This window comes from Rhinatrema bivittatum, chromosome 3, assembly GCF_901001135.1.
Source record: "Rhinatrema bivittatum chromosome 3, aRhiBiv1.1, whole genome shotgun sequence".
Classification (NCBI taxonomy): Eukaryota; Metazoa; Chordata; class Amphibia; order Gymnophiona; family Rhinatrematidae; genus Rhinatrema; species Rhinatrema bivittatum.
The window spans coordinates 594,448,560-594,473,614 of NC_042617.1; the positions used below are offsets into that span (position 1 = coordinate 594,448,560).

The window sequence follows — 25,055 nt, forward strand, 5'->3', positions numbered from 1 at the left end:
CAGGGTGACAGCAGCATCATGTTATGGGGATGTTTCTCATTAGCTGGAGTGGGGGCTCTTGTCAGGATGGATGGGATAATGAATAGAGAAAAGTCTGAGGAAAGCCTGCTGGCATCTGCAAGAAAGCTGAAACTGGAAGTTCACCTTTCAGCAAGACTGGGATCTGAAGCACATAGCCAAAGCTGCACTAGGAACAAAAAGGTGAATGTCCTGAAGTGGCCCATTCAGAGCGCCAACTGAAATCAAATTGAAAATATGTAGCAAGGAACTCGATAGAGCTCGAAATGTTCGTTAAAAAAGAATGGTCTAATATCAGCCGATGTAGGTATGCAAAGTTGGTGAAGACCTATCCCAACAGTCTCACAGCTTTACTTGTTGGCAAAGGTGCTTCCACCAAGTACTGATGAGAAGGGAGAGACCTATCTAATTATTTTTATACATATATGCTTTGTCACCCAATAAAACATTTTTGGCCCTGAAAGTTGTGGAGTATGGTGTATTGAATGGAAAAGAAATAATCATTTAAATGCATGCAAGGCTGATGAGCTGACACAAGATGATGTGGAAAATGCTGAAGGGAGTGTAGACTCTCTCCCTAACCACTATAGTTCCAGGTTCCTCCATGTTCTACAGCTTTAGTGTGATGGTCAGCAATGGCATTTTTTCCAGTTATGTAGGTAACTCTTCGCTAGAGACTAGCCCGGGTTTTGTAATTTCTTGTAAATTGACTGAGGTGTCCATGCTAAGAAGGATATAGATGAGGTGGAACAACTTCTCTGAATATGGGATATTTTACATTTAATCATTGTCATAAAGACCAGACTGAATTTTCAAGACCTGTCGATTTAATTCAGTATGGTAAATCTATCCTTTTTAAGCAGCTTGTCAGTTCATATAGGTGGAAGTGATCATACTGAACCAAATAGCTTTGGAGCAAATGTTTAACAAGTCTATTTGTACCCCATAAAAGGCTGGATTTTAAAGCGTGCACGCGGTTCCTGGCACGCGCATATGGACGTGATCATTTTATAATGTGCGTGTGCGCGGCGGATTTTAACATCCGTGAGTGTGCACTCAGACCATGACTCGCGTGCGCGGTGGGGAGGGAATTTTCTGTAGTACGTGCGGTGATGTGATCGGGCCTTTGCCCAGTCCTTCCATGTTCACTCCAGTTGAGGAGTGGACTGGGAGGGAAGTTTCCTATTATCCGACCTTCCCTTCCTCCCTTTTCCCCTCTCCTCCATGACCCCTAAACTAATCCTAACTAAGCACTTTTTTTTTGTTTGCATGCTTACTGCTCCTCCCGAAAAGAAGTATCTTCTGCGCTCCGGCTGTCTGCCAGTGCGCGCTTCCCTGGGACAGCGTCTAATGTCGTTGGCCCGGCCCCCGCACTCCCACCCCTGAGGCCTGGCACGTCTGCGCGTATCGGTGGTTATGCTGTTCTAAAATGCGTGGGGTGTGCTCAAGGCCCGGCCTCGCGAATAACCCCCAAATTTTACGCACATACCACTTTTAAAGTCCGAGCTTAAGTGTTTTTCTTTGTTCCCTTTCAGTTAGTAAATACAGAATAAACTAATATAATTACGTTACATTTTATCCTCATCTGGCCAGCAGGAGGGGCATCAGTAGTTCTTGTGAGACATCCTGATGTACAAATTACCTATAAAAATGAGTGGTTGGATTCCCTCCTGACGTATTCAGTTGTCATAACCTTTAACAGAGGGGAAGTCAGTCCGCTCTTGATAGTGTCCCGCGTTTCTCTCGCATGGAGGCTGGGGGCTGTCGGAGAATAACTTTTATTAATTCCAGCAGTAACTTTATAATCGCACATTCATAGAGTTAATTATTATCCCCTGAGGACAAAGTCATAAGATCTTTTCCATGAAGCAGAGCTGCTCTTCATATTACAACAGTCTTTCAGTGAAAATATCCCTTTTACTTCACGCTTTTCTTATTACGATTTGTAAGCTTTCAACACAGCGACTGTGGCCGCCTGCCCCCTCTGTCCAGGTTGGTGCTTCCCTTGCAGGGTTATACCATCTCTTGTTGCAGGGGAGCCCCCATTCTAAGAATGTGCAATAATTAAGCCAATCAGGTGCATGCATTTATTTAATTATGTTTTAAACAGCGATCTCCCCATTATAGAAAGGTGTTTAATGACAGAAGCGTACAACTGGCTGATATTACTGAACAGTGTAAAGTCTGAGGCAGATTGTAAAACTATTACAAAAAAATAGTACTTAACTGATATTAAAATGTGCTGCACATTGGGAAATGGATGCATGGGCAATTTTAATTCATTCTGTTATGGATAAATGCAACTTAATTTTCAGTTTTAAACTATTTGGAAACAGATTTCTAAACCCATTAGTAATAGTATTACAGTAGGACTTCTGACAACTTTGTATGATCTCGTTGAAAGCCATTTGTAAGTATTTTTATTTAATCATTGGGTAGTGCAAGGCAGTTGAGATGGAGGTGAACTGCTGGCATTCACATTTCTACACTACACCTGAAATAGTTTAATTTACCCGTTACCTTACTTTCTGGGGGAGGGAAGACTTAGCTATTCAGCCACGCCCTTCCATAGCTTGCTCGGTAGAGAAGAAGAAAGAAACTTGTAATGCTACTGCGACTGTACACTTGATTCATTTATGAATGCAGATAACCCTACAATTAATGTTATAGCTGTTGCACCTGTAAATTTAATTTAAATTTGATTGTAATCTGCCTTAAGGCCATTCTTGGAAAAAGGCAGAATATCAAACGTTTATAAATAAATAAAAAAAAAAAATATATATATATATATATATAAATATAAATTAGAATGTAACATATTGAGTGAGGCAGAGTTACCTTGTTTCTTTGGGTAATTAGCTCAGTTAATTAAGCTGATCTTGGAGATGAGACCAGCTTTCTGTTCTTCATTTATTGCTGTGCATCACTGTGGTGTTCTTGCTTTCAAGGAATGGAAGACTGGGAAGAGGAAAGCAGAAAAAGACGAGCTGGTGGGAGTTATGATATTTTCCACCATAGAACCGGAAGCCCCTGACCGGGACATGATAGAAATGTAAGGTTTCGCTCCCCTTCTACCTTTCACACTGAATATGGCTTTAGAGCAGCAGATTCGGAGTCCTCTCCATTCTAATTTACTTTTCGAGAAGTAAAATTGCAGAAATGTAATGGTTAAGAGGTTAATGTGGATGGATCAGCTGAAGCGAGCATCAGCAGAGCACAACTCTATAGTTCTGAAAACCTCCGTCTGCGATCCGTGTTTGGATTGGATGAGTCCTGAAGCTGCAGTTAATTAGCAGTAGGAGGAGAGGTTGTGTCTGCTTCTGTGTAAGAAAGGGTAATTTTCGGAGGCACTTCTGCGGGTAACACGGTTTTATTTGCAGAAATAGCCACCCACCCGGCATGCAGGTTAACTTACGTATGTCCAGTTCATGTCTACATTGTGAGTAGAGGCGTTCCTGGGGGCAGGGCTTGGGAATTTTGTAGCTTTGGATCTGAAAAAGTATGCGCGTAAATTTTAATGAAGAAAGTTTTGGCAGGTGAGATTTGGTGGATTCATTTTCAAAGCCGATTTATGCCGATAACTCTGCTTTGACAATGGGTGTAACCTATGTGAATATTTGCAGAATTTTTAAGCACAATGTTAAAAAAAAACAAAACAAAAAACAACTTATCCCCTCAAGCTCTTCTTTAGAGCTAGTGATTGAGGTCTGTGTAGCGGGGCCTGCAGTCTGAGGGAGGCGTTTTCCTTCCTTCCCCTGCACCCACCCAACTTTCTTCCATTTTTCTTTTAAATTTGGATTCTTCTCAGGCTATTTCTGTAACCCTCCTCCTCGTTAAATCATAGCCCTATGCTCTGACTTGGAACCTGTTAGACATTGGAGGTTACAAGGAGCAATTGGTATGAAACGTTTTGAAAATACATTTGTTGTTTTGAGAGAGAAATTAAAGCACTGGAAATGATTGGAGTTGTGCAAAGCTAATCTCTGGTGTAGCAAAGCTGCGTGCGTGTGTGTGTGCGCATGTGTGTGTGTGCGCATGTGTGCGCGTGTGTGTGTGTGCGCGTGTGTGTGTGTGCGCGTGTGTGTGTGTGTGTGTGTGTGCGCGTGTGTGCGTGTGTGCGCGTGTGTGCGCGTGTGCGCGTGCGTGCGCGTGTGCGCGTGCGTGCGTGTGTGCGCGTGTGTGTGTGTGTGAGATGACGGGACCGTTTAAGAGAGACTTTTCTGGAGGTTGTGGAGTTGCCTTGTCTGGCCAGCACTTAACAGGCCTCTCCCTACCAATTTCCATAGCTCACCACATCTCCCGTACTTCCACACAGGATCCCAAAATTGCGATGCAGCTGTGTGATGATAGCGTTAGGGTGAGAACTGAGAGTTGGACGTACAGCATAGCCCTTAATGATCCCACTGCAAAGCTCTTACGTGGCAGTGGGAGTGAAGACTGTGAGGAAGATGAAAGCCCACAGGGAGGAGGGGCTGAAGAGTAATGGGGAGGAGGGGCTGAAGATCACAGAAGAGAGGGAAACATCTTCTGGTGCTGGACTCTAACATCAGAAAACAGGACAGGGGAGAGGATAAGATTAAATGCTTATTGGGGTCTACAGCTGGCAGAGGGAGAGCACGTTCTCAGCATTGGAGCAGAAAGAAAGGAAGGCAAGCGATGTCATAAACACTTATGGACAACAAACAGGAAAGGATTTCAGGGGGTTAGAGCAAGGTCTTGGACAACTGTGAAGACCAGTGACCTTTTCCTGTGAGTGACGAGGGAGAAGAGAAGGTTATGCGACACGAAGGGCTTCAACCTATGGTTGGCGTTTTCTTGAGATTGTGTATTGGTGTTTAAACGAGGTGGGAATGGAAGTAGTTGGAAGCTGTCGTCCCCCATTGCCACTTATAGAGATCAGGGATGGTAAGGAGCAACATTTGTGTGTAACAATGCTCAGACTCTGAGTGCTGGAGACCCTCATGGCAGAGGCAGGAGATACTTTCTGGCACATGTACATGGTATAAGGAGAGGTGTTATACCAGGGGTTCTGCAAGGGCAGGGCAGGCAGAAAAGGAGCAGAACAAAAATACCCAAACTTTATTTTAGTTCTTTTAATATTTTAATGGGAAGGAAGCCTGTTCTATGGCTTATCTTAGATAAGTGGAAATGATCTGCAGTCCTCCGATGTAAGCAGAAGAGTTGACTGGAGATTTTGTCCAAGGGATTTTGGTTATTGCCCCCTGCCATGTAAAAAGATGCAGTGAGATCGTGGACTCCCTGCAGGGGGCAATCCCTCACAAGTGTGGGGGTGAGACTGGACCTCGTAATTACAGATTGTTAGTGATTTTAATGTCACAATAAATGCGGCCATTAATCATTTCCTTACGTTCAGTAATCACCGAGCAGTATGGATAAATGTAAGAAGAGAGAATGGGTTGAGGGCTTCCTAAGGCAGTCAAATGGGTTAGAAAGTGCTTGAGAGATAAGCAGTAGTGATTAGTGGGAAACTGAGATTCTTCCAAAGACAGGGGATTTATTACTGGAGGACCTCAGAGGTCAGCCCTGGGTTCACTTCTCTTCAATTTTTATTTATTTATTTATTTTAACGAGCAGTGTTGCAGAAGAGTTGATTAAAAAAATTGTCTTTTTGCAAATGATACTAAGGTTGGAGTACGTACTGAACACCAAAACAGTGATGGAATAAATAGAGGCAATAGGATAGAATGAAGCCCAAGGGTAACTATAGTTACCACCACTTAACATTTCTATAGCGCTACACGACAGTCGCAGCACTGTACAAACACACAAAAAAGAGCTTTAAATCCAATAAGACAAACAGACAGGACAAGAGACTTAGGGCATTTTGTAAAGAAAGACAATGGTTAAAAGAGAAAAGTTAGTTGTTGAGGCTAAAAGCAGATTTAAACACGGCAAGAGAAGGAGCGTGACGCAGCAGTTTAGGAAGACTTCCAAGCACACAGCGCAGCCAGGTGGAAAGCACTGAGTCAGGAACTGGCGGTAGATGAGAAAGGGCACAGATAGGAATGACTTGTCCTATGAGGAGGGGGCAGAGAGAGAGAACAGGAAAGGTAGGTAACCCTGGGCTAACTTTTTTTTTTTTTTTCCCTGCTTGGGGTTTACCTGCACAGAGCAGCAGTTACCCCTTGCCCTCTGTTTAGGATTATAACCTGCATGGAGCAGCATTTATAATCCCAAATACATTGCTGGGCAGATTGGATGGGCCATTTTAGTTTTTATCTGCTGTCACTTTTACTATGTTGTAGTCATCTAAGAAAGTTTGAGGAGTGGTCAGCAGTATGCAAAAAAAAAAAAAAAAATGGGGTCATGCATTTAGGGGTAGAAATGCAGGCGAGCAGTGCATATTTAGGAAGAGAGGGAAAGACCTGAGATAGCGATGTGTACCAGTCATTTGGGGTGATCAGATCAGATGATCTCGGGGTAGCAATACAATGTAATAAGGCAGTGAGGAACGTCCCTGGGGAATGCTAGAGGGCATAGGGAGACGAATTATTAGAGGGTGAATTAAAAAAAAAAGGCTCTGTATATGCAATTGGTGAGAGCTCATCTGGAATATTGTCTAGTGCTGGAAACCATATCCTCAAAAGAATAGGCAGCATCAAGACTCCAAATTGATTCATAGTCTGGATTACAATCCCTATGACGTGACTTAAAGATATAAATATGTGCAATTATAGAGCAGAGTATGTATGGGGAGGAGAGACAATGAACTGCTTAAAAATTATAAATGCACACAAAATGGACAATTTTAGTGAAAGGGAGGTTCTAGAGCAAGAGGTCATGACAAGGCCCATAGTGAGTAGGCTCAAGACGACCATGTGAAAATATTTCTAGAAAGAAAGGGAGGTGGATGCTGGTTTCTACGTATTCTGCAGAGAGAAAGGCGGCTTGGAGCCGTGAAATGGACATTTCCATGAAATAAAAAGTAAATAAATGGAACAACCTCCCAGTGGCAGTAACCGGATTCAGAAAATCCTTAAATGCTAGAAGGTTCTTGTTTGCTGTCATTTTCATTGCTTCTGTTTTGCAAAACTTGAGAAGTTGGAGAATTTAGTTCCTGTTTGGAACTGAAACGTTGACTTTGATCATGAAGTAAATATTGCTCTCCAGCAGTTATTTTAAATGCTTGGATGTTTCCCTTTCTCTTACGTCTCTTTTTTTTTTTTAAACAGTTTAAATATAATTCTACAAATCCCTTAAGATTACCTGCTACTCAGAGTTCCAGTTGTTACCACACCTGGAACTGACAGCGCACATGCAGATGACACAAGCGATGCATTTGAGGTCAATGTTGTTATATAAAAGCTTTGAATGTCCACTTACGCTTCATTTAATAGATGTATTAGGAAGAAACTGTTCAGTTGTGATTGTAATACAGTCTCCTTTTTTAATGTATAGCTTGGATGGATTTGTAGCATCAGAGTTTGGAGAAATACAGCTGCCCTTGCATCACTGTGTCCTGCTAGATGAACTTTTCATAGATGATGTGACCTGAATCATTACATTCCAGTTGCTTACAGTCCTAGGGGAAGGCAGAAGGATGGACTAGGGCAGGGGTCAGGAACCCATGGCTCACGAGCCAGATATGGCTCTTTTGATGGCTGCATCTGGCTTGCAGACAAATCTACTAAATCAGTGTGTCGCCACACTTTCCAGTCCCCCGCTGACCCAGCTGCTCCCCGGTCCTCCTCCGCCGGGGCTTAAAATGCTGTCAGCCTGGGTGGAACGCGGCAGAATAGCTGGAGTCGGCGGCACCGGCGTGCTCTCTTCTTCCCGCCCCCCCCCCCCCGGCCCAGAAGAGGAAGTGGTGAGCATCGGGTGCGTGCGCGGGAAGAAGAGACCACGCTAGTGTGGTCAGCGTCAGCCCGAAGAAAAGAAGACTGTGCAGCGCGGCTCGGAGGAAAATAAAGAAGAGCTTCAACCGCGGCCGATGGGACTCCTCCGCGAGGGCTGAAAATGAAGGAGGTTAGCGTTGGGAGGAGGCTGCTGCTGCCGCGAGTTTCCGGGGTGGGGGAGAGAGAGAGTGAATGGGCGAGCAAGCATGTGTGTTTGAGATCCTGTGTGTGATTGAGAGCCTGTACATGTGAAAGAGAGTATGTCTGTGATTGAGAGCCTGCCTGTGAGAGAGAGAGCATGAATGTAAGTTTACCATTGGGAACCTGTATGTGTAAGTTTGTGATAGAAAACCTGTTTGTGTGAAAGAGTATGTGTGTATGATTGAGATCCTTTGTGTGTGAGAGAAATCATGTGTATGTATGATTAAGAGCCTGTGTGTATAAGTAAGAGAGAGATCTTGTGTGTCTGTGTGTGATTGAGAGCTGGTTTAGGTGATGGAGCATGTGAGTATGTGATTGAGAGCCTGTGTGTAAATGAGAGAGAGAGAGCATGTGTGTCTGTGTGTGATTGAGAGCTGATTTAAGTGAGGGAGCATGTGAGTATGTGATTGAGAGCCTGTGTGTAAATGAGAGAAAGAGAGGATATGTTTGTAAGCATGTGAATGAGAGTCTGTGTGTGAGAGAAAAAGACAGCATGTATTTATGTGATTGAAAGCCTGTGTGTGTGTGTAAGCGTGAAAAGATAGACACCATGTGTGTAAATGTGTAATTAAGAGCCTATATAAGTGAGAGAGAAAAAACATGTGTATATGTGAGTACTGAGAGCATGTGTGTATAGGTGTGTCATTGAGAGCCAGTGTGAGAGAGAGCGCTGGTATGTGACTGAGAGAGGAGAAAGTTCCAAGCAAACCACCCCTCCTCCTGCTAATTCAGAACAATCTCAGGACACCTGGATATCAAACGTTCCCAGGTATGCAGAGCAAAAAAATTTTTGTATCCTTATTATTTTTCATTACTGGGTCTTTGTGTCTGCTATTTTGAAATATTTTGTTGGTATCTGGAAATGTTTTATATGAGTTTTTAATTATTGGATATTCCACTCATCAGCTGTTTGGAAATATGTTCTTTTTGTTAGTACAGTTTTACTGCTGATGATTTTATATTTCTTGATTTGTTTTATAAGGATGGGTGATGTTTCTTTTTTCCTTTGTTACACTGCATACAGAGACTCTGGCTTGTTGCAGTTTCCAATTCAGTTTTTGTCTGCAGGCTTCTAGTTATGCGTTTTGGTCTCTTTATTCTATGTTAGGTGAGGGACAGCACATGATTCAGGTGAGGTTTTCTGCTGGCGTGTAGTTTCTGTGTAGGACTCTATTGCAGCCTGACTTGGTCCGTTTTCCTAATAGGAGATTTATTGGTGTCTTAAGGCCTGGTGTAATATTTTCAGAGACTTATTGTACTTTAAAAGTGTGATCTTACATAAAATGCACACATTTACTTGTATTTAGTTTTAAACATATTGTATGGCTCTCATGGAATTACATTTTAAAATATGTGGCGTTCATGGCTCTCTCAGCCAAAAAGGTTCCTGACCCCTGGACTAGGGGAATGTCAGAGAAGCAGCATATCATTGAATGACCCTTTTATAGCTGGAGGAAGTTCAGTCTCTGTCCATTAAGAATCATTAGAGGAAATGTACTTGAAACGTTAGCAGCCGGTATATATGATACTAGCAAACGTTTTGTAGTGTGTTACCTGCTGGCCCAGAGAACGCAGGCTCATGGAAGAATGGCTTACAAAGTTCAAGAAAAGGCAACTTTCCCATAGTGCGTAAACAAGGAACTCAGTAAAGTTGGAAAGAGGATCTGTCCTGGCAGCAGTAAGGTAACCATAATGGGGGAAGCACGGAGTCCCTTCCTGGAAAGAGAGGTCACTTTTCCATGTGGTCCTCTGATGCCACTGCACATGGACCGGGGTGAGCCCAGTCACATCCAGCGGACTCCTTGAGACCGGTCGGTTATCGTCACGCGTTTGCTGTTGCACATCCTTCTTGTGCATCTGTAGCCTGTGGTGTCCTGATGGCCCTCTGTGAGTGAGAGAAACTTTAACCTCGACAGTCGTACAAAACAAAGCATTTGTCAGAAGAAATACATTTGATTGTCTTCAGCTTTATAACATCTACAAGCCACCTCTGTGGTAATCGGTTCCGTGGCAGCGAAACAAAAATCTTTCCTGAACCCAATTGCTAATCGGTTTAGATTCCTAATCCAGCCGTGTTCCCTGCATTTTCACAACCTCCTGTCACCATTTCCACCAAACATGTATGCAATTTTTTCTAAAGTCTGGGGAATCATGGCAAAAGTTCTGTTTGAGTAAAGAATTCCTTCATTTGTAAGTGGAGAAAACCATTTTCCTCAATGCTCCTGTTTGGTTTTGTTGCTTTTGGGCTGAAAAGGTAATCTGCAAAATCCCTGTACGCTTCACTGGTATATTTGTGGAGTCTAATTAATCACCTATCATATTTTTTTCCCTAATATAATTAGCCCGGTTGTGGACAATCTCTCAGCATCTGTAAATCCTTGTGTTGCCTTTATTAGCCTGGTGGTCCTTTTTTACTTTGTTCTGCTGTTAAACTGATTTTATAAAATCGTCATATCTGAGGCTATCTCCCTCCCCTCCCCCTCAATAACTCGTTTGCTTTGAAATTTATGTATTTGTGGAGTTTCTTATACAGGTGGTTACAGAATTGCCCCTTTAATTACTGAGGGGTGCTTACTCCTGGGGGAATTCTGTGGACATTTTTTTTTTTTTAAATAATTTTCACAATAACATAATATAATCCTTGTTTGGAATTATAATTAATTAAAAATTAAATACAGAAAAGAGTAGAACTCCAAGATGCAGAATTTTTAATTTCTGTGCACAGAATTCCCCCAGGACTACTGCAAAAGTACATCTCATGTCCAGGCCACGCCTAGCCCTCATCCTCCCCAGGCTTTATCTCCCTGCTTCGCTTTCTTCTCCTCCTCCCAACCTCTCTCGCTTCCTCCAGCCTTGGATTCCCTACCCCAGCCAACGCGCTGAGATCCTTCCCTACTCTTTGGGTCTGTGCAGGACAATGCATGAGGAGCTGCTGCCTTCCAGCTTGCGTGGGCCGAGCTTTCTGTACCGGACCACGCGAGTACACGCCATCTCCTCCCTCCTCTTCCAGCCCCCATGCAAGCTGATGTTGATATGTGTAGCGGCTTCTGATTCCTCACATCGGATTCTGCACGCTAAACAAAAAATACTGCACGGGAAGGGAATCCCGCATTGCACAGCTGCACAAAATTCCCCAAGGAATAACCAAATGTTGGAGCAGCAATGCAGGGAAGAAGTGAAACTATAGACATGCTGTTTCCCATGCCGTTAAAAATGTTCAAATTAAATTCACTAAAGTAAAAAAAATAAATAAATAAATAAATAAAATATAAAGATAAGAGAAGCCGTAAAGAAGTAGTAGAGTAATCTGGGACTGTAGAAGCATTTCATGTAGCAATAAATATATAAAATCAGAAAATGCTGTTGCTAATTGTAATTTGCGGGTTTACTCTTCCACAGAGAGCAGAAGTGCGAAGCAGTGAGCAAGTTCACGAAAGCCATGGATGATGGTGTTAAAGAGCTGTTGACAGTGGGACAGGAGCATTGGAAGCGGTGTACAGGACGTGAGTTGTGTTCATAGATTTGTATAGCTCTCTGTACATGAGCATCTTCCCTGCTGTCGTGTTCTGTCAAGTTTGAAAAGGACGAAGGTGGTAGACATCATAGCTTATGCAGAGAGAGAGAATAATAAGAGATAAAGGGGAAGGGAGATCTCTATGCAGGCATTTCATCATTTACACATCATAGCTTATGCAGAGAGAGAGAATAATAAGAGATAAAGGGGAAGGGGGATCTCTAACTTAGGGTTGGATTCATCATTCTTCGCAGAATAATGAATCCAGCGATAAAGGGGGGGATGGACCTGCGAAAGTCCGCAGCTGTTCGCGCCCCGGTGGCCGGCTGCAGCCTTTTGTGGAAATAGCGCCACCGTGAAAGGTGGTGTTGGTATTGGCTGTGCTACTGCCGGTGATTAATGTTCCTCACATTCTCACTGGCAGCGGTGCCGTGGCCGACTCCTCCCCCTCCCCGACTTCTACCCTCCAGCTGTTTAACATCCTATCACACGCAAAAAGCCCTAATGCATGTGATAAACGTTTAGAAAATAACCCCCTTAGGGACCTACATGTAGGTAAATGAAGAGCAGGACTCAATTTAGGGATCCTAATATTGGGTGGAATTTCATCTGAAAATGTAGGCTCCAAAGTTCAGCTGAAAATAGATTTCCTAGCGTGTAGCAGATGGACTCAAAACAAATGGGTATAGTGTGTTCATGCTAGCAGTTGGAGACTGATCTGACGTCAGCACGGGTACATATACCCCCACAGGAAGTGTAGCAATTCAGTAATTTCCGTCTCCAAAGCAGTTTGGAGCTACCTCACGCTCGCTGAGCGTGTTTCCAAATTCTGACGACTAAATTCATAGAAGAAACCTACTGAAGACGAGCCCCGCACTCCTGTGGTGATACCAGGCGGTCACTCACCCAGTTGAGTTTCCCGAGCTGACTTCCGTGGTCCCTCAGAGGTAAGAGCCTCGGTCCGGTGGCCGGTTCGCGGCAGGGACCCAGCCCCCGAGTGAGAAGGGCTCGGGCGCGGCCTAGAGGCAGCCTCGGCCCCGGCATGGACTTGGCCTCCGAGCGAGACGAGTTCGGGCGCGGCATAGAGGCAGCGGGTGCACTTCCTTAAGCACGGTGGTGAAGGTATTCCCCTCTCCGCCCGCAGCCGGAGACCGCCCGGGTCGCAGCCGGGAAGCGCCGAAGACAAGGTAAGGCGTACATCTTTACTTGGTCTCCGAGGAAGTATGGACTAACTGGACCTGCCTACGAGGCCGCCCGCCTGGGAGGTCACCATTTTGCCTGCCTACTTATCTTTTCCAATTAAGCGCACTTTGCTTGCTAAGCGCACGCGACAGGCGCACGTTGTTAGCGCACGCGACAGGCGCACGTTGTTAGCGCACGCTACTAGGATACGCGCACTTTCTAAGACGCCCGAATATAGGCGCATGCTGTTAAGCGCACGTATTAGGCACACATCGTTGGGTGACGCCGCATTTCAGGCGAATGGAGCATAAGAAAGCCCAGGCGTCCGCAGAGCCGGCACCTCCAGAATCAGGCATAAACGCTCTAAGCCTCTGCTCAGCATGCAACCTCAGAGCCACACAGAGCAAGGAAGCAGACTCCCTATGTGCCCAATGTGAGGAAGCCATGGGAGTTCCAGGACACAACTGGTCCCAGCCCAAGGGTTCCTCAGGGACCACACCGGACTTCGCAGGCCACGGCGAGCAGCCAGGGATCCCGAGAGACCTGGTACCCCTGCGGCCAGATCCGGCTTCACTCCTGGGTGGAATTATTTAAGGGGATTCACGCCTTTGTCCAGATGCAGTCTGCTCCTCGAATGGGTCCTCCTGTTGGGCTGATCCGGTCCCTGGACCCTCAAGACCTAGGCGCAGCCACTCTCCACCCGACAGCCCCGCTTATGGGGATTCGGATTATTCCCATGTAAGTGAGGAGCCCCCCGAGGAGGGCGAACTTCCCTCAGAGATAGAACCATATCGGACCATGAGACGCTTCTTTCGGAAAGAAGATCTGCCAGGCCTGGTCTCACAATGCTTATCGGAGCTGGCCATCCGGGCCAGGACCCCCCAGGGGACCCTATAAAGAACCCCCTGCTAGAGGGTCTGCACCAAACGGCTCACCATTTTCCCCTACTACTAGCAGCACAGCAGCTAATCGAACTGGAATGGAAGGCACCGGAGGCCTCATTCAAAGGGGGTCGGGCCTTGTCGGGCATGTACCCTCTGGATCCGGCGTCCAAGGAGCTGCTGGCGTGCCCCAGGGTAGACGCCATAGTTAGCGCAATTGTGAAGCACACCACCATTCCGGTTGAGGGGGGAGCGGCCCTCAAGGATGCGCATGACCGACGTATGGACACCATTCTGAAACAAGCTTTTGAGGTAGCAACCATGTCCCTTCGAATCGCGACTTGCTGCACCGTGGTGACGCGCTCCTGTTTATCACAGGCAAGAAACAACACCCCGGGAGAAGACATGGAATCAGCTCTCGCATTTCTCACTGACTCAGCCTCCGACCTCGTCCGTACGGCTGCCAAGGGAGTGTCCTCCTCAGTGGCAGCCAGGAGACAGCTTTGGCTATGCAATTGGGCGGCCGACGGATCCTCCAAGACACGACTCACAAGAATGCCCTTTAAGGGTTCCCTACTGTTCGGCAGCGACCTCGAGAACTGGGCTACTAAATGGGGTGCCTCTCCATTACCCCGTCTACCAGAAGACAGGTCGAGGAGGAGCCAGCGTTCTGTTTCTAGACCAGCCAGAGGTAGAACCTCACAGCGCTTCAACCCCTACAGGTCTCGCTATCAAGCACCTCGTTCTCAGGCCAGGAACCAGCCCTTTCGGGCTAAGCACACCAAGAAGAGAACCGGCCTGGGTTCTGGCCCCGGCCGTAACCCACAATGACAATCAGCCGGCCCATCCGAGGGTAGCAGCCATAGGGGGCAGGCTAACCCTCTTCTACCACAGGTGGGTCGAGATCACTTCGGACCAGTGGGTCCTCGCCATCATCCGGGAAGGATATTACCTGGATTTCTTTCGGCTTCCGCCGAACAAGTTTGTGGAATCTCCTTGTTCATCACTCAAGACAGTGGCACTAGAAGTGACCTTACAGAGGCTCCTGGCCCTAAAAGCCATAATCCCAGTACCTGCGGAAGAGGTAACTTCTTGGCATTATTCCATTTATTTCATAGTACCCAAGAAGGAGGGCACCTTCAGGCCCATCCTGGACCTCAAGTCAGTCAATCGACACCTACGGGTCCCCAGCTTTCGCATGGAAACTCTACGGTCTGTCAAGAATTCAGTACAGCCAGGGGAGTTTCTCACCTCCCTAGATCTGTCAGAAGCCTACCTGCATATCCCAATCCATCGGGATCACCAGCGCTATTTACGCTTCAAAGTCCTGAATCAGCACTTCTAGTTCCGGGCTTTACCCTTCGGGTTAGCTACCGCGCCGCGGATCTTTACCAAGATGATAGTAGTAGTGGCGGCGGCACTCAGGAAGGAAGGAATCCTCGTCCATCCCTACCTGGACGATTGGCTGATCAGGGCAAAGTCACCGGAGGAGAGTCACCGGGCAACCAACAGAGTTATAGCTCTTCTGGAAAGCCTAGGATGTGTAGTCAACATAAAGAAGAGTTCCCTACAGCCATCCCAGTTGCTGGAATATCTAGGGGTCCAATTCGACACCCAAGATGACAAGGTCAGTCTGACCTCCAAGAGACAGTCAAAACTCCGGAATCAGCTGCAGGTCCTGCTGAGCGCCAGCCGGCCCACAGCTTGGGATTACCTACAAGTCCTCAGCCTCATGGCATCCACTCTGGAAGTGGTGCCTTGGGCGCAGGCTCATATGAGGCCATTGCAACGCGCCCTTCTATCTCGATGGAGTCCACGATCGCGGAACTACACCATACACCTACCTCTGCCGGCCAGAGTGCGGACTCAGCTACGGTGGTGGTTACAGCCCAGCCACTTGAGCCGGGGGTCAAGAATGTCCTCCCCAACCTGGATTCTGCTCACCACAGATGCCAGTCTGAACGGGTGGGGAGCACACTGCGAGGAACTCACCGCCCAAGGGCGGTGGACCAGAGAAGTCGTGGAACATCAACCGACTAGAGGCACGGGCAGTCAGGCTTGCGTGCCTACGATTTGCCCAGAGACCGCAACAGAGCGGTCAGAGTAATGTCAGACAACGCCACCACAGGTGGTATACATCAATCGACAGGGCGGAACCAGAAGCCAACAAGTGTCCCTAGAAATAATGCCCCTGATGATTTGGGCAGAAGCAAATCTTCAGGACATCTCCGCCGTCCACATTGCCGGGAAGGACAACACGACGGCCGACTTCCTCAGCAGAGAAAGCCTAAACCCAGGGGAGTGGCAGCTGTCACCCACAGTTTTTCAGATAATTGTGGATCGCTGGGGGATGCCAGCCATGGACCTATTAGTGGACAGGTCCAACGCTCAAGTTCCCAGATATTTCAGCCTCAGGCGGGATCCTCGAGCCCAGGGGATCGATGCCCTGGTACAACCATGGCCTCAGGGGATCCTGCTATACGCCTTTCCTCCGTGGCCCCTGCTGGGCGCCATTGTACACAGGATTCAGCGACACATAGGCCTAGTTCTTCTAGTGGCCCCGGACTGGCCAAGAAGAGCCTGGTACGCAGACATGAGAAGACTACTGGCAGGGACTCCTCTACGCCTGCCTCCACACAGGGACCTGCTGCAGCAAGGTCCCATCCTCCACGAGGATCCAGCTCAATTCTCTCTTACGGTCTGGCCATTGAGAGGGCTAGATTGAAGAAAAGAGGATACTCTGAGCCGGTAATAGATACACTCCTCCGAGCACGCAAGTTCTCCACATCACTTACATATATCAGGATCTGGAGAGTTTTTGAAGCCTGGTGCGACTCTCACGGCACCAATTCACATTTTATTTATTTATTTATTTGTTATTTTTATATACCGACATTCGATCTCAATCGAGATATCACACCGGTTTACATTCAGGTACGGTAGGTATTTCTCTATCCCCAGAGGGCTTACAATCTAAGTTTTTGTACCTGAGGCAATGGAGGGTAAAGTGACTTGCCCAAGGTCACAAGGAGCAACAGCAGGACTTGAACCCTGGTCTCCTGGTTCATAGTCCACTGCTCTAACCACTAGGCTATTCCTCCTCCCAAAGCTAAGATTCCTCTCATCTTGGACTTCCTACAAGATGGACTTCAGAAGGGTCTGTCCCTCAGCTCCATCAAGGTACAAGTAGCAGCGCTGTCTTGCTACGGTCCCAGGCGTGACGGCAACTCCATTGCCAAGCACCCAGATGTTTCACGTTTCCTGAAAAGGAGTCAAGCACGTTCGCCCGCCACTGAAATGGCCAGTGCCCTTGTGGAACCTCAATCTAGTACTGGAATTTCTAGCGGGATCAGCCTTCAGGTCCCTTCGAGGCCTGTCTCTCCGTTTGTTAACCTTGAAGATGGTGTTCTTGCTGGCTGTGTGTTCCGCACGCCGCATCTCAGTGCTACAAGCACTATCCTGCCGTGATCCATTTCTCAGAATCACTCCAGAGGCTATCCATCTTCGTGCAGTTCCTTCCTTTTTACCCACAGTGGTCTCCCACATTCACCTCAACCAAACCATATCCTTGCCTACCATGGAAGGTTTGAAGAAATCGGAAGAAGGTCAAATACTACGTCATCTCGACATCGGCAGACTGCTGTCCAGATACCTGGAAATGTCAGAAGCAGTACGAAAGACGGACCACTTGTTCGTCCTGCACAGCAGGAAGAAGGAAGGGGAAGCAGCCTCACGGCCGACCATCGCCCGCTGGATTAAAGAAGTTATCAAGGCAGCCTACGTAGAGGCAGGAAAACCCCCACCTCTACAGGTCAAGGCTCATTCTACCAGAGCACAATCAGCCTCTTGGGCAGAAGCTAAGCTGCTGTCGCCTGCAGAAATCTGTAAAGCGGCGACGTGGTCCTCCCTCCATACCTTCTCCAGATTCTACCGTCTGGACGTTCAGGCCATGGAGGACACAGCATTTGCGAGGGCGATCCTACACGGTCCTCGGGCAGCCTCCCGCCCAGTCCGGGAGTAGCTTTTGTACATCCCACTTGTTTTGAGTCCATCTGTTACATGCTAGGAAATGTTGAGATTACTTACCTGGTAATCTCCTTTTCCTTAGTGTATGCAGATGGACTCAGCATCCCGCCCAGCTGCCGGCATACATGGGGATTCGCCGACTCACGGTAAGCCATGTTTTGCTTATGTAGGGCTTCCACCCTGCCGGGTGTTGACGCCTTCCGGTTGAGAACACTGGCGGTCTCCAGCTACCATCAATTGGTCAGGGTAATCCTGTTCATTTAATCGATCGGTCAGTCACACATATATCCATAAAGCTTTTGCTAGGAAGATTACTGAATAGCTACACTTCCTGTGGGGGTATATGTACCCGTGCTGACGTCAGATCCGTCTCCAACTGCTAGCACGAGCACACTATACCCATTTGTTTTGTCCATCTGCATACACTAAGGAAAAGGAGATTATCAGGTAAGTAATCTCAACATTAGGCACTTATTTTCAGCTGAGCTTTGGAGCCTAACTTGCTTGTCTAGTGACTCATAGGATAATATTCAGTAAATCAGTGAGCAGATTTTGAAAAATAAAATATTCAATGACACTTATGCAGGTAAAAGTGCCATTGAATTGTCTCTGCTAAAGCTGGCCACTCACCAGCTTGCTAATTATTCAGAAATCTCCCCACAAACTAAGGACCGAGCAACAGCTGATCCCCTGCTCCTGTCCCCACTCCACCCCCTCCAACATGAATTTGATTCAGTTCTGAATGCTGATTGGTCCTTTCGCTGACGCTCAGGTACAGGGAATAAGTGCTGAAGAGAGCAGGGGCAGGGGGAATAAGTGCTGAAGAGAGCAGGGGCAGGGGGAATAAGTGCTGAAGAGAGCAGGGGCAGGGGGAATAAGTGCTGAAGAGAGCAGGGGCAGGGGGAATAAGTGCTGAAGAGAGCAGGGGCAGGGGGAATAAGTGCTGAAGAGAGCAGGGGCAGGGAATAAGAGCTGAAGAGAGCAGGGGCAGGGAATAAGAGCTGAAGAGGGCAGGGAATAAGTGCTGAAGAGAGCAGGGGCAGGGAATAAGAGCTGAAGAGAGCAGGGGCAGGGAATAAGAGCTGAAGAGAGCAGGGAATAAGAGCTGAAGAGAGCAGGGAATAAGAGCTGAAGAGAGCAGGGGCAGGGAATAAGAGCTGAAGAGAGCAGGGGCAGGGAATAAGAGCTGAAGAGGGCAGGGAATAAGAGCTGAAGAGAGCAGGGGCAGGGAATAAGAGCTGAAGAGAGCAGGGGCAGGGAATAAGAGCTGAAGAGAGCAGGGGCAGGGAATAAGAGCTGAAGAGAGCAGGGGCAGGGAATAAGAGCTGAAGAGAGCAGGGGCAGGGAATAAGAGCTGAAGAGAGCAGGGGCAGGGAATAAGAGCTGAAGAGAGCAGGGGCAGGGAATAAGAGCTGAAGAGAGCAGGGGCAGGGAATAAGAGCTGAAGAGAGCAGGGGCAGGGAATAAGAGCTGAAGAGAGCAGGGGCAGGGAATAAGAGCTGAAGAGAGCAGGGGCAGGGAATAAGAGCTGAAGAGGGCAGGGGCAGGGAATAAGAGCTGAAGAGGGCAGGGAATAAGAGCTGAAGAGGGCAGGGAATAAGAGCTGAAGAGGGCAGGGAATAAGTGCTGAAGAGAGCAGGGGCAGGGGGAATAAGTGCTGAAGAGAGCAGGGGCAGGGGGAATAAGTGCTGAAGAGAGCAGGGGCAGGGGGAATAAGTGCTGAAGAGAGCAGGGGCAGGGGGAATAAGTGCTGAAGAGAGCAGGGGCAGGGGGAATAAGTGCTGAAGAGAGCAGGGGCAGGGAATAAGAGCTGAAGAGAGCAGGGGCAGGGAATAAGAGCTGAAGAGAGCAGGGGCAGGGAATAAGAGCTGAAGAGAGCAGGGGCTGGGAATAAGAGCTGAAGAGAGCAGGGGCTGGGAATAAGTGCTGAAGAGAGCAGGGGCAGGGAATAAGTGCTGAAGAGAGCAGGGGCTGGGAATAAGTGCTGAAGAGAGCAGGGGCAGGGGCAGGGAACAGCCTCTTCTTCTCCTGCTCTGCTTTCATGACTGTTTTAGAAGTTCGGGGTTAGGGATTTTTGTAAAAATATTTTTAAAGAAATGAGGGTTGAGGGGGTGGTGGCAGGAAGGAGGTCTGTCTTGCCTGTGCTACAATGTTTGCATATATTCGGAGGTGGGGAGTGAGGATCTTTGAATGAATGGAGGGAGGGGAGAAGGGGGTCAGGCAATAGTTTTTGGTGGTGGTGGGGGGGGGTGTTTCTTTTGTTGTTATCCATCTTACTATAAGACAGAAATCTTTCTGACCAGAGTTAACAGGATATCTTTATCATCTAGACCTGATATTCAGTGCTAGTTTGATAAATTTAAGACCTCGTGCTGCTTTTTTCTTCTCTGGCTAAATTTTAACGGGTAATGACTTAACACAGGTAAACGTTTTCTGCTCAGTGGGGCAGGAAATTCAAACCTTTGACAACCCCTTTTGAATATTAGCCTCTTATTTACTGACACTTCTCTTCCATTATGTGTCTGTGGGGAGAAAACAGCTTTCATTGCATTTTGTATTTACAGTTTCTTCTGTATCTTTATTCCTGATGGCAACGCTTCATAATACTAAGCTGAGAGTTGCATTAGAAATGGAAAATAGTCTCTAACTTTAATTAGTTTTACTTAGATTTATAGCCCGCATCCTCCTGCAACGTTCGGGGCAGGATACAAGAAACATGAGTAATCTACTTAATCACTTACTAAAATGACGACACTTCAGAACAAGCCATCCGGTGTTTCATGTTAGCAAGGGGGAACTATTTGCCAGGCTGAGCATGTTCTGCTTGGCGAATAACAAACAATTACTTTAAGATAAATGCTTTCTCAAATAGGGAAGTCTTTACCACATTCTTAAAGGTCTGCGTGTCAGATAATGACTGAAGCGTGGAAGGAAGAGCATTTCAAACTAAGGGGCGGCGACAGATAATCATTGTCCCCACATTTCTGCAAAATGAGCATAATGAACAAATACCGTAGTACCTCCAAACTTCCCTGTTGGGGAGATCTAAGAACCCTAGGGGGGGGAACACAAATACGTAAAATAGTCAATGGAAGGTCAACGTTGTTCCGCATTGATTATTTCAAGAAGCAGGCTAGCAACCTCAGATTCTGTCCCTAATGTAAGCAAAAGATGTTTGCTACAGTTATTTGGGACAAGGTCATACCTATTCTATCCTGCACACCACTTCCAAACTGTCTCCTACAACATTAAATCTATACATAGACAGTCTTGTCGACTAGCTCATATATTTAAACGTGCTGATGCCAAATTTTTCAATTTTCAAAAATCCTTTGTTTTCATTAAATGTGTGCCTTAAAATCTATTCTTATATTTGTACAAACCGCTTTATATTGCTTAAATCATTTAACAAATGTCAAACATATCTATAATTTGTACCATTTACAATACCCATATAAAATCCCCAGCTGAAATTTAATATGGACAAGTACAAGGTGTTGCACATAGGGAAAAATAACACTTGCTTTAGTTACATGATGTTAGGTTCCATATTACGAGCTACCACCCAGGAAAAAGATCTAGGCATCATAGTGGATAATACTTTAAAATCATCGGCTCAGTGTGCTGCAGCAGTCAAAAAAGCAAACAGAATGTTAGGAATTATTAGGAAGGGAATGGTTAATAAAATGAAAAATGTCATAATGCCTCTGTATCGCGTGTACAATTCTGGTCGCCGCATCTCAAAAAAGATATAATTGCGATGGAGAAGGTACAGAGAAGGGCAACCAAAATGATAAAGGGGATGGAACAGCTCCCCTATGAGGAAAAGCTGAAGAGATTAGAGCTGTTCATCTTGAAGAAGAGATGGCTGAGGGGGGATATGATAGAGGTCTTTAAGATCATGAGAGGTCTTGAACGAGTAGATGTGAATCGGTTATTTACACTTTCGGATAATAGAAGGACTTGGGGGCACCTCTGTCATAATCCCCCTCAGCCGTCTCTTCTCCAAGCTGCCCTAACCTCTTCAGCCTTTCCTCATAGGGGAGCTGTTCCATCCCCTTTATCATTTTGGTTGCCCTTCTCTGTATCTTCTCCATCGCAACTATATCCACACATTAAGAAAGGTGGAAAGAAGACAAAACAATTACCGGCATGGTTAAAAGGGGAGGTGAAAGAAGCTATTTTAGCCAAAAGATCTTCATTCAAAAATTGGAAGAAGGATCCAACAGAAGAAAATAGGATAAAGCATAAACATTGGCAAGTTAAATGTAAGACATTGATAAGACAGGCTAAGAGAGAATTTGAAAAGAAGTTGGCTGTAGAGGCAAAAACTCACAGTAAAAAAAATATATCCGAAGCAGAAAGCCTGTGAGGGAGTCAGTTGGACCGTTAGATGATCGAGGGGTTAAAGGGGCACTTAGAGAAGATAAGGCCATCGCGGAAAGATTAAATGATTTCTTTGCTTCGGTGTTTACTGAAGAGGATGTTGGGGAGGTACCCATAATGGAGAAGGTTTTCATGGGTAATGATTCAGATGGACTGAATCAAATCACGGTGAACCTAGAAGATGTGGTAGGCCTGATTGACAAACTGAAGAGTAGTAAATCACTTGGACCGGATGGTATACACCCCAGAGTTCTGAAGGAACTAAAAAATGAAATTTCAGACCTATTAGTACAAATTTGTAACTTATCAGTAAAATCATCCATTGTGCCTGAAGACTGGAGGATAGCAAATGTAACCCCATATTTAAAAAGGGCTCCAGGGGCGATCCGGGAAACTATAGACCGGTTAGCCTGACTTCAGTGCCAGGAAAAATAGTGGAAAGTATTCTAAACATCAAAATCACAGAACATATAGAAAGACATGGTTTAATGGAACAAAGTCAGCATGGCTTTACCCAGGGCAAGTCTTGCCTCACAAATCTGCTTCACTTTTTTGAAGGAGTTAATAAACATGTGGATAAAGGTGAACCGGTAGATATAGTATACTTGGATTTTCAGAAGGCATTTGACAAAGTTCCTCATGAGAGGCTTCTAGGAAAAGGAAAAAGTCATGGGATAGGTGGCGATGTCCTTTCGTGGATTGCAAACTGGCTAAAAGACAGGAAACAGAGAGTAGGATTAAATGGGCAATTTTCTCAGTGGAAGGGAGTGGACAGTGGAGTGCCTCAGGGATCTGTATTGGGACCCTTACTGTTCAATATATTTATAAATGATCTGGAAAGAAATTCGACGAGTGAGATAATCAAATTTGCAAATGACACAAAATTGTTCAGAGTAGTTAAATCACAAGCAGATTGTGATAAATTGCAGGAAGACCTTGTGAGACTGGAAAATTGGGCATCCAAATGGCAGATGAAATTTAATGTGGATAAGTGCAAGGTGATGCATATAGGGAAAAATAACCCATGCTATAATTACACAATGTTGGGATCCATATTAGGTGCTACAACCCAAGAAAGAGATCTAGGTGTCATAGTGGATAACACATTGAAATCGTCGGTACAGTGTGCTGCGGCAGTCAAAAAAGCAAACAGAATGTTGGGAATTATTAGAAAGGGAATGGTGAATAAAACGGAAAATGTCATAATGCCTCTGTATCGCTCCATGGTGAGACCGCACCTTGAATATTGTGTACAATTCTGGTCGCCGCATCTCAAAAAAGATATAATCGTGATGGAGAAGGTACAGAGAAGGGCTACCAAAATGATAAGGGGAATGGAAAAACTCCCCTATGAGGAAAGACTAAAGAGGTTAGGACTTTTCAGCTTGGAGAAGAGACGACTGAGGGGGGATATGATAGAGGTGTTTAAAATCATGAGAGGTCTAGAACGGGTAGATGTGAATCTGTTATTTACTCTTTCGGATAGTAGAAAGACTATGTGGCACTCCATGAAGTTAGCATGGGGCACATTTAAAACTAATTGGAGAAAGTTCTTTTTTACTCAACGCACAATTAAACTCTGGAATTTGTTGCCAGAGGGTGTGGTTAGTGCAGTTAGTATAGCTGTGTTTAAAAAAAGGATTGGATAAGTTCTTGGAGAAGTCCATTACCTGCTATTAAGTTCACTTAGAGAATAGCCACTGCCATTAGCAATGGTAACATGGAATAGACTTAGTTTTTGGGTATTTGCCAGGTTCTTATGGCCTGGATTGGCCACTGTTGGAAACAGGATGCTGGGCTTGATGGACCCTTGGTCTGACCCAGTATGGCATTTTCTTATGTTCTTATGTTCCATCAAGCCCAGCATCCTGTTTCTAACAGTGGCCAATCCAGGCCATAAAAACCTGGCTAGTACCTAAACACTAAGTCTATCCCATGTTACTGTTGCTAGTAGTGGCTATTTTCTAAGTCAGCTTAATTAATAGCAGAGAATGGACTTCTCCTCCAAGAACTTATCCAATCCTTTTTTAAACACAGCTACACTAACTGCACTAACCACATCCTCTGGCAACAAATTCCAGAGTTTAATTGTGCGTTGAGTAAAAAAGAACTTTCTCTGATTAGTTTTAAATGTGCCACATGCTAACTTCATGGAGTGCCCCCTAATCTTTCTATTATCCGAAAGAGTAAATAACCGATTCACATCTACCCGTTCTAGACCTCTCATGATTTTAAACACTTCTATCATATCCCCCCTCCAAGCTGAAAAGTCCTAACCTCTTTAGTCTTTCCTCACAGGGGAGCTGTTCCATTCCCTTTATCATTTTGGTCGCCCTTCTCTGTACCTTCTCCATTGCAACTATATCTTTTTTTGAGATGCACCGATCAGAATTGTTCACAGTATTCTAGATGCGGTCTCACCCTGGAGCGATACAAAGGCATTATGACAGGTACACAGGGAGACCCCATTCTGCTAGAGGTTAAGAAACCCACTAAGGCCTTCCCATTACACCCAGCCATCAAAGAGATGATTATGGTAGAAACTGAAGCAGCAGATGGACTAGGCAGGTAATGGACAGACTATACCTCTTGCAACAGACTGAAGAAGAACAGTTATTTAAAGTGCCTTGAGTGGATGCCCTGGTGGCGGCAGTGACAAGAGACTACAATTTCGGTAGAGGGGAGTGCTGCCCTCAAGGATCTGCAGGAAAGAAAAATTGTCCCTGTTTATTAAAAAAAAATAATCCTTCAAGACTGCAAGCTTTTCCTTACAGGGAACAGTTTGTCGGGGTATCTAGCAAGAGCGCTGGTGAAGTGGTTGCAGTTATAGTAGAGCCAGAGAAGATCTCCGATATGGACACAACTAGGTTAGAATCAAGTTCAAACATTTTGGTAGACACTCTTTATGATTTAATCAGGACTTCAGCCAAACAAGTGGAAATATTACTAATGGCCAGGAGATTTCTATGGCTAAGGCAATAGTCCAAGGAC

At 45.9% G+C, this 25,055-nt stretch overlaps 1 protein-coding gene across 4 annotated transcripts in view; it reads left to right on the plus strand.

Moving 5' to 3' along the window:
* The window catches only part of SNX9 (sorting nexin 9), a 264,145-nt gene that overhangs the window by 192,679 nt on the left and 46,411 nt on the right, over positions 1–25,055 (plus strand). For all 4 annotated transcript variants that reach the window (XM_029596722.1, XM_029596725.1, XM_029596724.1 and 1 more), the window contains 2 exons: positions 2,967–3,070; positions 11,475–11,578. In XM_029596722.1, coding sequence (XP_029452582.1) covers positions 2,967–3,070; positions 11,475–11,578 — 208 coding nt within the window. The remainder of the gene's footprint in view (positions 1–2,966; positions 3,071–11,474; positions 11,579–25,055) is intronic.